The following is a 15,744-nucleotide window of genomic DNA, read 5'->3' as shown; positions in this document are numbered from 1 at the left end:
CTGTTGACTTTAATTTTGCAACCATATAACTTGACTGTAGTATATTTGCCAGACAAGGAGAATGTCATTGCGGACAACACTGTGAAGGGGATGAGCATGTGTGTTGTGTATATTGGAACAGTTTGGAGTGCATATCTTTAGATGGGGGCACTATAGTGTATTTGTGAGGTCACCACTAAGGAAGTAGAACGTGTATATTGTTGTTTTGAAAGAAAATGGAAATATTATTAAGAAAAAAAAGGTTAAAATGAGATTGAGAAGAACACATATGTTGGTCCATGATGTTTTTATTGTTAAAAGGGGAGAGTAATGGTCCATTTTCCTTCCTTTGAGTGACATTTTGTCTAAACTGGTTTTCATTGGGAATGAGTGAAGATAGTGTGGCGCAAAGAAGTGAAAGCAATTGTCCATGAGATGAAAAATATGTAAATAAATAAAGTACTAATCGACCACATGTTATAGCTATAAGTAATATATTTACGTTTTTGTATTGAAAATGTAACATGTGTACATATTATAAATAGGTAACACATAAGTAAGCTGGGGATGGAACCCTAACCTAACCTTAACCCTAACAGCGTGTCTTAAAGTGGAAATGAAGCAGTGAGCAATGTGATCCTAGTTTGTTTGTTGTGTACCTTGTGTAAGACAGGGTTCTATAATCAAATGTGAAATCTATCTTATTTGTCTGAAAAATCAAATATAATATCCCTGTTTTCAACATGGGCGCCGCCATTTTGTTACTGACGTCATGGCTGACGTCATGCCACTGGTTGGGTTTATACACTGCTGGTTAGCTGCCTATAGTGAATGGGTCAGTCAGTAAATAAAATGTTGCCTACAAAACAACGGGACCGCGGTGGTTCTGTTTGTATTGCTCCTGGCTGTTCAAACTAATTTTACCATGTGAGAGAGAGGAAAGTTGGTTAATTTCCACAAACTACCAGTGAAAAAAACAGTGTTGTTGGCATGTTGGCTCGGGCTGGCTGCACTCAGGCGGCGCGACCAGCCTGTTGGACAGGGAAGGAGGATCTGCAGAGAACACTTCATTGCCTCGGATTATGTTGTTGGGGTGGGATGTTTGTCCAGAAGACCACTAATCAGCTGAAGCCGGACGCGGTTCCCTCGGTCTTCGACAGACAGACCGGCGTTAGCTCTCGGGAGCGATCGCTAGCTAGTTGGCACCAGCCGGGGACCGGCGTTAGCTCTCGGGAGCGATGGCTAGCTAGTTAGCACCAGCCGGCGACCGGCGTTAGCAACCGGAGCGTCGCGGAGCATTCAGCCTGCTGGCTACCTAGACCCACTTCAACCAGCCTGCTGGCTACACAGCTTGTCGGTGTGCTGGAGCCTCTGCAAGCTAACGGTAGCTGGCTACACAGCTTGTCGGTGTGCTGGAGCCTCTGCAAGCTAACGGTAGCTGGCTACACAGCTTGTCTGTGTGCTGGAGCCTCTGCAAGCTAACGGTAGCTGGCTCCAGGCTCCAGCACACCGACAAGCTGTGTAGCCAGCAGGCTGAATGCTCCGCGACGCTGGTTGAAGTGGGTCTAGGTAGCCAGCAGGCTGAATGCTCCGCGACGCTCCGGTTGCTAACGCCGGTCGCCGGCTGGTGCTAACTAGCTAGCCATCGCTCCCGAGAGCTAACGCCGGTCCCCGGCTGGTGCCAACTAGCTAGCGATCGCTCCCGAGAGCTAACGCCGGTCTGTCTGTCGAAGACCGAGGGAACCGCGTCCGGCTTCAGCTGATTAGTGGTCTTCTGGACAAACATCCCACCCCAACAACATAATCCGAGGCAATGAAGTGTTCTCTGCAGATCCTCCTTCCCTGTCCAACAGGCTGGTCGCGCCGCCTGAGTGCAGCCAGCCCGAGCCAACATGTCAACAACACTGTTTTTTTCACTGGTAGTTTGTGGAAATTAACCAACTTTCCTCTCTCTCACATGGTAAAATTAGTTTGAACAGCCAGGAGCAATACAAACAGAACCACCGCGGTCCCGTTGTTTTGTAGGCATTTTATTTACTGACTGACCCATTCACTATAGGCAGCTAACCAGCAGTGTATAAACCCAACCAGTGGCATGACGTCAGCAACAAAATGGCCGCGCCCATAATGCTAAATCCTTCAGAAATGTACACAACAAATCGTTTTTTCTTAGAAACTGCTTATTTTTATAACGTGATTTCTTCTGTGGCTTATCTAAATACTAATGTGATGCTATGAATATGTATTTATCGCACTGCTTCATTTCCACTTTAACCATAACCGTTAAGACAATACGTAAATATATTCCTTATGGCTATAACATAACATACATTATGTACCTTTTGTCCTGTGGTATTTCTGTTCAGTTTCTTTTTGTCTTGTAAGTGCGCTGAGTTTTTGACAAAGTCTAAGAGGAAAGAAAATCTGCCATTTATGCTTCAAATATGATAACTTTATTAAAAACAGCAATCTAGTGGTTTCACAGCAGCATACTATAGGGACCTCAGATGAAGAGCCATATAATTCCGTTTGACATTTTCAGAGGAACAATGTTTTCAAACGTTATCATCTAAAGATGGTAAGTTACAGTGTTGTGTTCACTCATAGTTAATGACAGTCGAGGTTGAGTACTTTATCGTCTAAATATGTTAAGTTAGAGTATTGTGTTCATTCATAGTTAAAGACAGTGGAGTACTTTCTGGTGATGTATCACATTCACACTCCCAAGTGCTTCGGATTGATTTTATGACTGCAAATACATGGGCTGTCCAAACAAACTCATATGGTTCTTCAGTGCAAGGGTTCAAAAAGCCAAGGAACGTTTAAATGCTTACGCTCTCACAATCCTTTTGGTTTAGCTGCTCCTTTCCATTCTGCAAGACAATAACCACTTCAGTGTATAATTACTATGGCATATGACTAAACCTTTCTCAATGACATTCAAAATAGTTCCTTGCCAGTACATATTTTGTGTCTGTGTACATGTGGCCTTATGCATATATATTTTGCATAAGGCCACTTAAAGACTTAAAGCAATTCTGCTCTTGTCATGGGAATCATTGTCCATTCATAGAAATGCCATGTTATACAATGCAAAACTCTCTTAAAAGACAAAATGCCCATTGTCAGATGGTGTCCTGGTTCATCGCTTGCAAAGTCATTAATGGTACCCATATCTATTCAGCACATCTAGCAGCCAGAGTACTTTCTGTAAGAACGGCAACTACAGCAAGTTAGATTACAATCTCTCTCTAACAAAAAGAGCATTGTGTGATGACATGCAAGCGTGAGAGCCTAATGCAATATTAAATAATATGATAGAAAAGTCATCGGTCACAGTGTGTTCAGGAGAACTTCTGGCTACAATGTGTTGAAATGTCATTCTTTCATTCCTGGACACAATTGACGTCGGCTGGGGAAGGTGATGGCAGCTTCAGGCGACTGCACGCACAGCATCTCGTCCAGCTGTCCTTTAGTCTTCCCACTCCATCGGCACGAGCCAGGGATGTGAATGAGTCTGGCTATGGGATTTCTCAGGCACTTTGGCTGGGGAGAGAGCTGCGTTCTTACTCAGCGGTGTACCTTGTTTGGTCGCCGGGTAACCCTTCTTCTGTCCCATTGAGGCTTTGGTCAGAGAGCGATCCAATTCGAAGGCCTCGTCTGTTGGCCGGCCGCGGAGAATCTGTCTGATGGTGGAGAGGGCTAGGTCTGACTTACACTCCAGGTAGCTCTGGAGGTTGAGCTTTGGGAACACGTCTTCTTTAAGAGCCTCAACCAGCTGGCTCTGGGTGTGAGGTCTCCTTAGCTGATGGAGGACTTTGTGCTCCAGTGAGACGTAGCACAGCGGGCCCTTAGTAATCCCTGTCTTCCCCATATGGAGGCTGGCTTGCTTCTTCTTCTTCTTCTTCAGAGAGGGGACTATATCTATGCCTCCTATCACATTTGATTTCATCAACTGGTATTTAGGACTGATCTGGGTCCAGTCGTGCTTGAAGTCGTTCTCCATCTCGCCAACACTGGCCTTATGTGGGACCATCGGTAGGAGATGGTAGAGATTTTCATCAGCCAGATCTGCCAGGTCCCCGGCCAGCAGCTGCTGAAGGATCTGCTTCCTCATGAGGGGGGATGTGACTGTAGCAGGACCATGCAGTCCTCTGCCTGCATCAGACACAGAGCCAATCACAACTTATTAAACATCCCAGCTCAACGGATATCCCTTGGGAGTGTGTGTGGACCAGCATGCAGCGACGTATTGCCTGTAGAGATAGACTGAAAGCACAAGCCATCTCCCCAATGCCCCAAGTGAAACTCAGAAATTGCAAGAGATACCTCAATGCCATGTCAAAACAGATCTGCCATCGAGAAGAGCAGAAGAAAGGGAGGGAATTTTTGAACATGAGGAGAACATGCAGATTCTTGGCATGCCATGGTGTGTAGGGTATTTAGGTGCACGCCGTGCGGTGAACCACCGCTGACTAAAATCACGTCTGTGAAGGCAGATTTATGTGCTTGAAGAGTATCTCATTATGTAACAGGAATGGGTAATTTACAGCGTCTTGAAAGGTGGCCTACTTTTTCGACCGGCTCAATGCACGTCACCCGACTTCAAAAGCCAGTTAAGAATAAACTTTGAAGTAGCAGCCTAACGATAAATGGGTGACACCAAGCGAAAGCCAGCCTGACAGCCCCACAGCTCATTGACAACCAGTCCTCGAGGTTTTTTTCTTTCACAGCGGTGCAGAAGCCTTGACATTTCACCACTTTGACGAGGTGAAATTTAACCCCATGCTCCAATAATAAAGATGTTGCAAACGCATACTTACCCTCCTTGAAAGAGACAAGGATGACTCGGTTGTCAGGGTGCTGTGGTTTCCTGTAGTTGCCGTTCAGGGCCACGGGGATCGACTCCTGGACATGGGAGGAGTAGAGGGCAGTTGCTAGGGCCTGAAACTAAGGGGAAACAAACAAAAGGAAAAGACGTCGGACACAGAGACTTTCCAGACCTAAAAGCCATCACATGCTCACTCACTTACTCACTCACTCAGATGCAAATTCTTATTAAAGTGTTAAATCTAGTTGATTTAACTGGTTAATTAACATACAAAACCATATAAGAACATTGATGTGGTGTCCAAGTTAAATGAATAGACCTTTTTTACCATTAGACATCATGCAGTGGAGAGAAACAATGTGGTGGAAGGTGTGTGTGTGTGTGTGTGTGTGTGTGTGTTTGATTGATTGATTGAAAACTTTATTAACAGATTGCAGAATGGGTACAGTACCGTACAGCTCAATACATACAATTGTTAAGGGGATGCAGACCAGAGAAAGACTTTCGTCTTGTTTACATCAGGGTCCCCCATTTTCAATTCATCGTGTGTGTGTGTGTGTGTGTGTGTGTGTGTGTGTGTGTGTGTGTGTGTGTGTGTGTGTGTGTGTGTGTGTGTGTGTGTGTGTGTGTGTGTGTGTGTGTGTGTGTGTGTGTGTGTGTGTGTGTGTGTGTGTGTGTGTGTGTGTGTGTGTGTGTGTGTGTGTGTGTGTGTGTGTGTGTGTGTGTGTGTGTGCCTTAACCCAGTGACCCACCAGGAAAATCTATTTTAGTGTGAGCAGACCTATTTCAGAGTGAATATGCTTATTTTAGAGTGTGAATAGACCTATGTTTAATGTGAATGTAAACCTGCTTGGAGAGGTAAACAGTGGCGAGGCACCTGTCTGTGTGAGATGGTCACAGGGTTCCTGAACACTGTCCACAGCACGCTGGGGTAGCACGGGGGAGTTGTCAGTGAGCCGTCGTAGCGGTAGTACTCGTCCAAACGCGCAGGCAGCAGCCGCCTGATGTTGAAGCCTGGCACCTGCACCCGCTGGTCTGTTCAGATAAAAGAATTTGTCACCGTTTCATGTCCATCCTAATGGGGGAATCTCTGATGATGTTCAAGCGATGCTTCACTTCACTATTTTACGCTCCGGGGGGGATCTGTGGTCACCACCGACCATTCTCGTACTGTAGTAGTTCTGACTCACCATTAATTTGCGTTTTGAAAACCTACTCCAAGGGGCGGCTAGGTGGCGCAGTGGGCAAGGTGCTCGCGTTGTGGACAGCGACTCCTACAGGTCGGTTGGTGCGCCTGCGCAGTAGAATCAGGAAACGACGAGGGCGGCGTGTCCCTCCCACGCAGACCCTCGCCGCTGAGAGATCGCGCTGTGCAGGTGAAAAGATGTGACGGCTGCCTCCTCGAGTACCGGAGGGGACACGTGATGCAAGGCTTCGTCCACATTGCAGCCGGCTTGTGGGAGGCATGGCCTAACAGCGTCCGAGACAGGGGACGGTAGAATTGGACAATACGAAATTGGGGACGGGAGAAAAATTGAAAAATGGGGAGAAAAAGTAGATAAATAATAAAAAAAAAAAAACCTACTCCAAGAATTATACTTCAAATACTCATATGAACAACCTAAAACATCCTGTCAGTTATTGATATTAGCAAACACTGCAACCGGAAGTAAACGTTGGTACATTTAGAATGTTGTCAAATTGAAACCGTCTATAGACGTAGAAAAGTTAGGCCTAGGGAACTTTTAGGGGAGAGGGAAGCTAATTTGATTTAGTATGCATATTTTTGTTCTCCTTCATGAATGAGTGGACCTACTGGTAAATATGTGCATAAAAACAAACCATGACTATAGCTGCACCTGGTAGTGTTGCATTTTTCTATCTAACTTGAAGGTTTACAATCCTGGACACAGAAAGAATAATATTACCAGGGGCTATGGATCCCTGGGGGAATCTCATTTTGGTGGTTGAATGCTCATGAACCCATTATGGAGATATGCACGCTGAAAAGTAAAAAATATTCTACCTAATATTCAATACTTCTATTGAAACATTTCTTTAAACCTACCTCTATATTTGATACCATTGATGAACTTCAGAAACCGTTCAAAGTATGGATTGAATTCGCCGACCTGTGTGAGAGACTTGGTTAGAGGGGTCTGCTCTGCATAGAGGGTGGATTGCAGCCTCAGGAAACATGTCCATGCACTACAACGCTCACAGCTCTTATTACTTATCATATTCAGATACAACTTCCTCATCGTACAACTCTACCGGACGCTCACTTCACCTCCCATGCTGCTAAACATCCATGTACATGGTAGACTCTTGAATGTTATATGTTGAGTGACATGTTGTGACATGTATGTCTGCACTGTAGTGTGAGGTCCTCCTGTCCTCCTCGCAGCGTGAGCGTAAGTGTGTGCCGTGAAGAGGTGTGCTGTTGTGTGCAGTGATGTCATCAAGACAAATTCAAAAACATCCTTGATTCCTGGCAAACAATAAAGTGATTTTGCTTCTGTATTGAGGTCAATATTCCTATCTCCTGGCCCTCTTCTTGGGGTCTCACCTCAATCAGAACACCCAGGACAGCCAGACCATCTGATTTGTCCACTGCCATGGAGACGTTGGCGTACTTGTCTGAATTGAAGTGCACAACATGCATCTGCGAAAGTAAAAGAGGAATGAGTCAAGATTCCATAAAATCACGGATGCTGATACACTGATACACAAACCGTCTGGAAAAGCTGGTCAGGAAGGCCAGTAACGTGGTAGGGGTGGAGCTGGACTCTCTAGCAGTGGTGGCGGAAAGGAGGAGCCTTGCTAAGCTCCACGCCATGATGGACAATCTCTCCCACCCACTACACACAGACTTGGCTGATAGAAGGAGCACGTTCAGTGTTAGACTAAGACTCTCTAGATGTAACACTGAATGGCACAGGAAGTCCTTCATTCCGACAGCCATTAGTATAGTATTAGTATTAGTATAATGCATCACTGTGCCTCACTGCATCACTGAGCACAGGGTGACAGTACAGCCTGGCGAAATCTTCCTGGACACTTTACACTTTACATTTTTACACTTATTACTATACATTTTACTGTATATTTCTGTATATTTTTGGCTGTATAGTTTATATTTAAGATTTTATAATGTATATACATACCAGAATGTATATCCTGGACCGTATTTTATTCTTTATTCAATTTTATTCTTATTTTTAATATTATTGTATTCTTATTCTTATTTTATCCTCTGGATTAATAAAGGATTTCTATTCTATTCTATTCTATATCTGTTGTCTGCTCTCTAAACTGTGTCTGTGCGTGATACAGTAGATGTCTACATACTGTAGTCACTACAGGTGGTGTGTTTTCCCACATACTGTAGGTGTTAATTGGATTTAAAATAGCTGATGACGTCAGGTTCAGTTGGCATGAAATACTGGTGTGACGTCTGCCTTACAAGAAAAGAATACAAGAATACTGCCACATCTCAAATACTGGAAGGTCACAGGTTCGATCCCCCACAACACCCAATGTGGCCATACCCACTTCTGTAGAAGTGTCCTTGAGCAAGACACTCGGCTCTACCTGCTGTAGAAGTGTTCTTGAGCAAGACACTGGACCTAAGGACACTTCTACAGAAGCAGGCAGGGTCCAGTGTCTTGCTTAAGGACACTTCTACAGAAGCAGGCAGGGTCCAGTGTCTTGCTTAAGGACACTTCTACAGAAGCAGGCAGGGTCCAGTGTCTTGCTTAAGGACACTTATACAGCAGGTAGAGTCCAGTGTCTTGCTTAAGCAAGACACTGGACCCTGCCTGCTTCTGTAGAAGTGTCCTTAAGCAAGACACTGGACCCTGCCTGCTTCTGTAGAAGTGTCCTTAAGCAAGACACTGGACCCTGCCTGCTTCAGCACTACTCTCTGGAATGTACAGTATGCGTATGAGTGTTATACAAAGAAATCAATTCCTAATTATGCTGTGTGTAATATAGCTGTGGTTATATTTGTGGTTAGACTGTGCTGTGATGGGTGGTCGATCACATTACACCACGTCTCATCACAAGAGGGTAACGTTGGATACCAGATGATCAGTTTTTCCGCAAATGATAACTCTGGTATAATGTTTCTATAGTATGTTTTGTGTACCACAGGCTAGACATGCAAGCAGTCATATACTTGGGTATTTATGGACTATGGCATGTCCTGGGAACATGGGGGACAATTCAACAATTTATGGGAAATGTTCAACTTTCCATCTTCCTGTTCCTCCAAGACAACATGTCATCAAGGACGAAAGTAAGAGGCTGTGGTTCTGGCTCCTGAAGACAGTTGAAAAAGACACTCATACCAGATGTGTCCACGGACATACTGAGACAGCGCCTGAAATGTACTTCTGCTACGACAGCAGGACCAGTCCCATAAAAGGGACACAGGTTGTTGACTCGCACAATACAGCTCCCACTCCAACGTCATTCCAAATTATATAAAAAGTCACATACAGTACTTTATTTTTTTTGTATCCACTTTTTCTCCTTATTTTTCAATTTTTCTCCCATCCCAATTTCGCCTCGCCAATTCTCCCTTCAATTCTCCCCTCCCCTGTCTCGAACGTTGCTAGACTATGCCTCCCACTGGTCGGCTGCAGTGAGGACCAAGCTTTGCATCACATGTCCCCACGAGGAGGCAGCTGTCGCATCTTTTCACCTGTACAGCGCGATCTCTCAGTGGCGAGGAGTAACGCGTGGGAGGCTCACGCTGCCCCCGATGCTTCCTGATTCTGCTGTACAGGCGCACCAACCGACCTGTAGGAGTCGCTGTCCACAACGTCCAATCCCCACCCACCGGCTTTCCCACCCCTAACACTGCCAATTGTGTTAGTATAAACGACCAGCCAAGCTGGTAGCAACACCGAGAGCTGGGCTCGAACCCAGCATCTCCTGCGTTAGTGGCGAGCGCCTTGCCCACTGCGCCACTTAGCCGCCCACATACAGTACTTTCTGACATTCCTTCCAAACTCTTAACAGGCAAAGGTCTTACTCTTCTATCTTCCTCGAAGTATCACAACAAACGGACCAAACTGTACGACTCTCCTCTGTGTGCAAACTGCTTACTGGGCTCGACACGTTGAATGTGGCAGTGAGACATCCTTCTCAAGCACTGGTTTGAACCCTAAATACATAATAATCAAGTGCTCTAATCCCCTGAAACACCCAGAGAAATGTGGAGCACTGACACCGTGCTGAGGTTTACTGACAGCACTGTCCTTTAACTCATTCACGGCCAATCACGTAATATTACGTGTTTGCTGGCCAGCGGTTGAGTGCCAAACATGTAATATTATGTTTTTAGATCCTTTGATCTTTTTCCTCTGATCCCCGTTCTAAATCATCATCCGGGTCATTCTAGCCGTCCCTGGGTCATTTATATAAGTTGTAATTGCAATGCCGATCGAATATCACCAGGTGGCAGTATCGTCTGTGTCTGAACTGGAATTGCATTGGCGTGGATACACATCTTCCTTTTTTTTTTTTTTTTTTGTAGGGGCTCCTCCTCCTGCTTGAACAGAGATTCACATTGATCGCCTTGAAATTCCGTTGCCTAAGCGTATTTTACCATCGAAACGTGTAAAGACATATACACTGGTAATCGCGATGGTGATGCGATCACTTGGAATTATTCTTTTTGGAATACCTTCTGGCTAAGGTAAGGTATATTCTATGTCTATTTTACCAAACCTGAAATGTGTTTTTCTAACGATCACAGTTCTGTGTTTCACCGGACCTAAAACATGCTCGGCAAACACGATCACAGTTTTGAGTTAAAACGACCTGTCAAAGTGTCTGTCAAATGAGCCACACCATTGTCTCCACAGTTATAATACAGAACACACACAGCCCTGCAAACATAGTGAAACACAGCTGAATCGACTATTTTAAGCTGGCCATCTAGCCGTAGAGACGGGCACTAAGCGTGGCGCTGAAAGTGTTAACACGGGTGACACAAATAATATTGTGAAGATGTCAGATGACATATTTTTATCTGCAGTCTGGACATGCCTGATCTGGTATGCAGTGGCTTATTTGTAATTGCTCTGCACACTGCAGTTTGGCAAAGTCCTTTATATTTAAAAACAACAACGGTAAGCTCTTGTCAACACTCTGCTTGGCTGCCTTGCGACTGCCTATTCGCCCCTCTAATCAGAATGAATCACACCTTTGGATGTTTTAAACAAGTGTTAAATTTCTCTGACTACTGACAGGGTGGATGCTCCAGATTGCAATTCTGCCACATGACATAATAATAATAATATCGATACGTAGTAGTATCGCGATACTTTGCGTGGCGATACTGTATCGATACAGGGACGCCAAGTATCGATATTTAATTATTCATAAAATATATATATATATATATATATTTTTTTTTGTATAAGGAAGTTGCATTGTTCATTTCAATACATGTAATAGTACAGTAGTCCACACACACACATGTGCATTCAGTTAAGTTGGAATATGACTGTAATACAAACAGTTAAGTTTGTCAGGTACATGCAACACAGATTACAGTGTTTACATCTGTCTGCTTGAGAAAATACCATGTTCTGCAATACAAATTATTGAAGTGAGATGAACAGACTGAACTTTATTTTATTAGATAAAACATGTTGACAAAGTTTTACTTTGCAGTTGAAAAAAGGTAATAAAATAAATGTGATACATTTTTTTTAAAGAAAATTCGTAATACTCAGCGTATCACGATATATTTAGTATCGCGATACTATCGTATCGTGACGCAAGTATCACGATAGTATCGTATCGTGAGGTCTCTGGTGATTCCCACCCCTAATTAAAAGGTTATTTCATTATTTCACTATAAATTAGTCCAATGAGAGAATTATAAGAATGACTATTCTGATCATAGATTTCACTCCCTCCACTGTGATCTGCCCACTTATTCGGTAGCCGATTATGTTTTTTCTAGACTAAATAATATCTAACAATAAAAGCATCCTCTGTCTGTGGGACAAAACATTTTTAATCAAATGAGTGTAGTGTAAGTGTAAGACAATAGTGTAAATCGCACACCTTGGAGAGAGCTCCTTCTCTAACCTCAGTGTTCTCCTACTGGACAAGATGAGAGCACTCCTCTTAACCAAGCAAACAATTTTTTTGTCTTCTCCCACATGAAACAAGACACAACAAATACAGTAACAATAATAATATGCAAAACTTCACAGGACAATAATAATAATAATAACAATAATGACAATAGAATAGAAATTATAAAAAATTATATAAACAGAATATAAAATAAAATGATATTGCCACAGATATTACAAAGGACATTTCTTCCCCCACTCCCCCACTCCCCCCCCCCCCCACCCCAGGATCCCAGGACCAGCATCCCGACCCCGCTTTGCTGCTAGATCAGGGCTTTTACTCTCAGCCGCTGACACCCACAACCCAATGTTGGATTCTCTAACTCCAATCACCCGAGCAGTGGAGATCTCCAAATAAATCACATCTAAGGATGTTAAAGCCCAATTGATCATCGTACGTTTTTCGGGTTGTTTCCATCTCATGGCTATACATTTTGTGGCTGCTGTAACTCCTGCAAAAATTTGTATTTTTTGTTGTATGGGAGCCGGTAGCTGGGAGATATCATTCAGAAGTAGTGTTGTTGCGGACCTCGACTTTGCTGATGACCTGGCTCTCCTGTCACACAACTACAACCAGATGCAGGACAAGACAACCAAGCTGGCAACTACATCCCTTGAGACTGGGTTGAGAATAAACAGGAATAAAACCAACCTAATGATGATCAACACCTCTACCAACAACACAGTCACAGTAGGTCATCGATGAATCCATACAGGAAGTCAACTCCTTCACTTACCTAGGCAGCATCTTGGATAAGAAGGGCGGCACAGACTGTGATGTCACAGCCAGAGTAGGCAAAGCCAGAGCAGCCTTCATCATTCTGAAGAACATCTGGTCCTTGGATGACAACCAAAGTGCGGCTCTTCAATTCAAATGTAAAATCCGTCCTTCTCTACGGTTCAGAGACTTGGAGAATGATGAAAAGAACATTGCAGAAGAGACCCCAACAGGTCTCAATGACTACAGACTGGTGGCACTCACCTCTGTGGCCATGAAATGTTTTGAGAGGCTGGTCAAGGATCACATTTGTGCCTCCCTCCCCAGTGATATGGCCCCTATGCAATTTGCATACAGGCCAAACAGGTCCACTGATGATGCGGTCTCCCAAGTACTGCACAGCACCCTCTCTCACCTAGACCGCCAGAAGGGGGGCTATGTGAGACTGTTGTTCATTGACTACAGCTCAGCGTTCAACATCATAGTCCCCACCAGACTGGTGGACAAGCTGATCGAGCTGGGTCTGAGCTCCGCTCTGAGCGCCTGGATACTGGACTTTCTGAGTGAAAGGCCCCAGGCGCTCAGGGTGGGTGGTCAGACCTCCAACACCATCACCCTGAGCATCGGGTCCCCCCAGGGCTGTGTTCTGAGCCCCCTGCTGTACTCACTATACACACATGACTGTGTGGCCAAGTTCAGCTCCAACTCCATAGTGAAGTTTGCGGATGACACAGTGGTGGTGGGGCTGATCTCGGACAACGACGAGAAGGCCTACCGGGAGGAGGTTGAGGTACTGGAACGCTGGTGCCAAGACAACAGCCTGCTCCTGAACATTGGTAAAACCAAGGAGCTGATCGTGGATTTTAGGAGGAGACAGCAGGGGACACACACACCACTGAGGATAAACGGGGCTACCGTGGACAGGGTGAGCAGCTTCAAGTACCTGGGTCCACATCTCAGAGGATCTGACATGGACAACACACATAGACTCAGTCGTAAAAAAGGCGAAGCAGCGCCTCTACCACCTGAGACAGTTAAGGAAGTTCAGAGTATCTGGGAAGATACTCCAGTCCTTCTACTCCGGAACTGTAGAGAGCATCTTGACTGGAAACATCACTGCCTGGTATGAAAACAGCATGGCACAGGACAAGAAGGCCCTACAGAGAGTGGTGCGCTCAGCCGAGCGTACCACGGGTATTGCACTACCACCCCTGCAGGTCCTATACAACAAGAGGTGCAAATCCAGAGCCTGCAGAATAATGAAAGACCCTCACCACCCCAACAACAGCCTGTTCAAGCTGCTGCGGTCAGGCAAACGCCTGCGAACACCAGCAACTAGGACAGAGAGACTTCGGCTCAGATTCTTCCCCCAGGCCATCAGAGCCTTGAACACTGAACTCTCCACACACAAGCACACATGAGCACACACACAACACACACACTGTACACGCTCACACACTAGCAGCCACTTTAACATGAGCACACACACACTCATGCTGCACACGCTCACACTTATGGTCACTTTACAAAAGGAAAGGTCACTTTAAGAATAGTATAGTATAACTTGAGATTGTATAATATAGCATTGTATAGCAGTGTACATAAAGACCCAGTGCCTCATCCGTAGCTAACAGTGTATTGCACTACCACAGGACCTAGCATGTCCTACCATGCTCTGTAAATAACTCATGTACATATACCGATATGCCCTACTTTGATTACTGTATTATTGCACAATGTCGTTCTATTGGATTCTAGGTAGCACTTTATAATAACACCCTGTTATAATACATTTATAAGGTATTTGTAGATAATGAACTAATCATGAACAAACCATTTATATACATTCATAAATGATTATTAAATCATTTATAACTATATTTGTATACCATTTACAAAGTATTTATAACGCATTAGTGGATAATGAACTAATCGTGAACAAACCATTTATATACATTCATAAATGATTATTAAATCATTTATAACTATATTTGTATACCATTTACAAAGTATTTATAACGCATTAGTGGATAATGAACTAATCATGAACAAACCATTTATATACATTCATAAATGATTTTTATTTATTTATTTTTAAACTTTGGCCATTCCCCTGGCTCTTTTATACGTTTATCGCATTTATTCTGGTCAAGGATGACCGACAGAAACAGGCTGAAAGGGTTCAGATGGGGGGGAAGACACTCTGGGAAAGGCACGGCTGCAGTCCGGGATTCGAACTCGCTAAACCCCAGATCCGTGACGAGCACGGTTGTCCCCGGCGCCGAAATAGCGCTCGAGGTACGTAGTGAGCTACTGGAGCTCCCCCATAAATGATTATTAAATCATTTATAACTATATTTGTATAACATTTACAGATTAGTACATTATTTATAACTCATTATCAACATTGTTTGTACTTGATTTGTTCATCATTAAATAATGTTGTTTAATGTGTAGTAACACATTTGTAGATGCTTTGAAAAATGGATATGAAAAAACGACTATACTGTATCTCCATTTATTTTTCATGTTCAACAAATGATTTGTTAAGACATTCATAAAACATCTATAAATCATTTGCAGATGCTATCGTGGGGGCCAATCTAAAGTGAAGCCTATTCATCATTAACAAATGTCTAATACAGTTAATTATTTGTTTACTTTTTCATCACATGTTATAAATGTTGTAGGCAGCTTTCGGATACACCCTTCTTTGTGACATCAAACAGTGACAGAATTAGGACTAAAGATAAATGCAATTTTATTAACATGTAAAATACATGTGCATGACATATAGTGTAACATGGGGGGGCACTAGGACCCAGGAGTACCCTGGCCAGGTATTGAAGAGTATTACCTGGAGGCGGGACACTGAGGCGGAGCTCAAGAGACAAGGAACTAGCTGGGGGGAGGCAGAAAGGACAGCCCAAAGCCGTGTTGGATGGAGAAAAGTCGTAGATGGCCTATGCTCCATTGGGAGCGATGGGCCTAAGTAAGTAAGTTGGAATTGTCAGGTCACATATATCCGAAAGCTTAATGGTTATGGTTTTCCA

The 15,744-nt window shown here is 44.0% G+C and overlaps 1 protein-coding gene across 1 annotated transcript in view; it reads right to left on the bottom strand.

Moving 5' to 3' along the window:
• Positions 1 to 2,362: 2,362 nt before the first annotated feature.
• The window catches only part of ca12 (carbonic anhydrase XII), a 35,753-nt gene continuing 22,371 nt past the window's right edge, over positions 2,363 to 15,744 (bottom strand). The window contains exons 5-9 of the mRNA XM_084334383.1: positions 7,380 to 7,475; positions 6,879 to 6,942; positions 5,688 to 5,845; positions 4,803 to 4,929; positions 2,363 to 4,137 (exon numbers count right to left, since the gene is read on the bottom strand). Of these exons, the coding sequence (XP_084190509.1) occupies positions 3,452 to 4,137; positions 4,803 to 4,929; positions 5,688 to 5,845; positions 6,879 to 6,942; positions 7,380 to 7,475 (1,131 nt within the window). The 3' untranslated portion in view covers positions 2,363 to 3,451. The remainder of the gene's footprint in view (positions 4,138 to 4,802; positions 4,930 to 5,687; positions 5,846 to 6,878; positions 6,943 to 7,379; positions 7,476 to 15,744) is intronic.

This window comes from Notolepis coatsorum, assembly GCF_963971535.1.
Source record: "Notolepis coatsorum genome assembly, chromosome: 18".
NCBI lineage: Eukaryota > Metazoa > Chordata > Actinopteri > Aulopiformes > Paralepididae > Notolepis > Notolepis coatsorum.
This window is presented reverse-complemented; position numbering and strand designations above follow the sequence as displayed.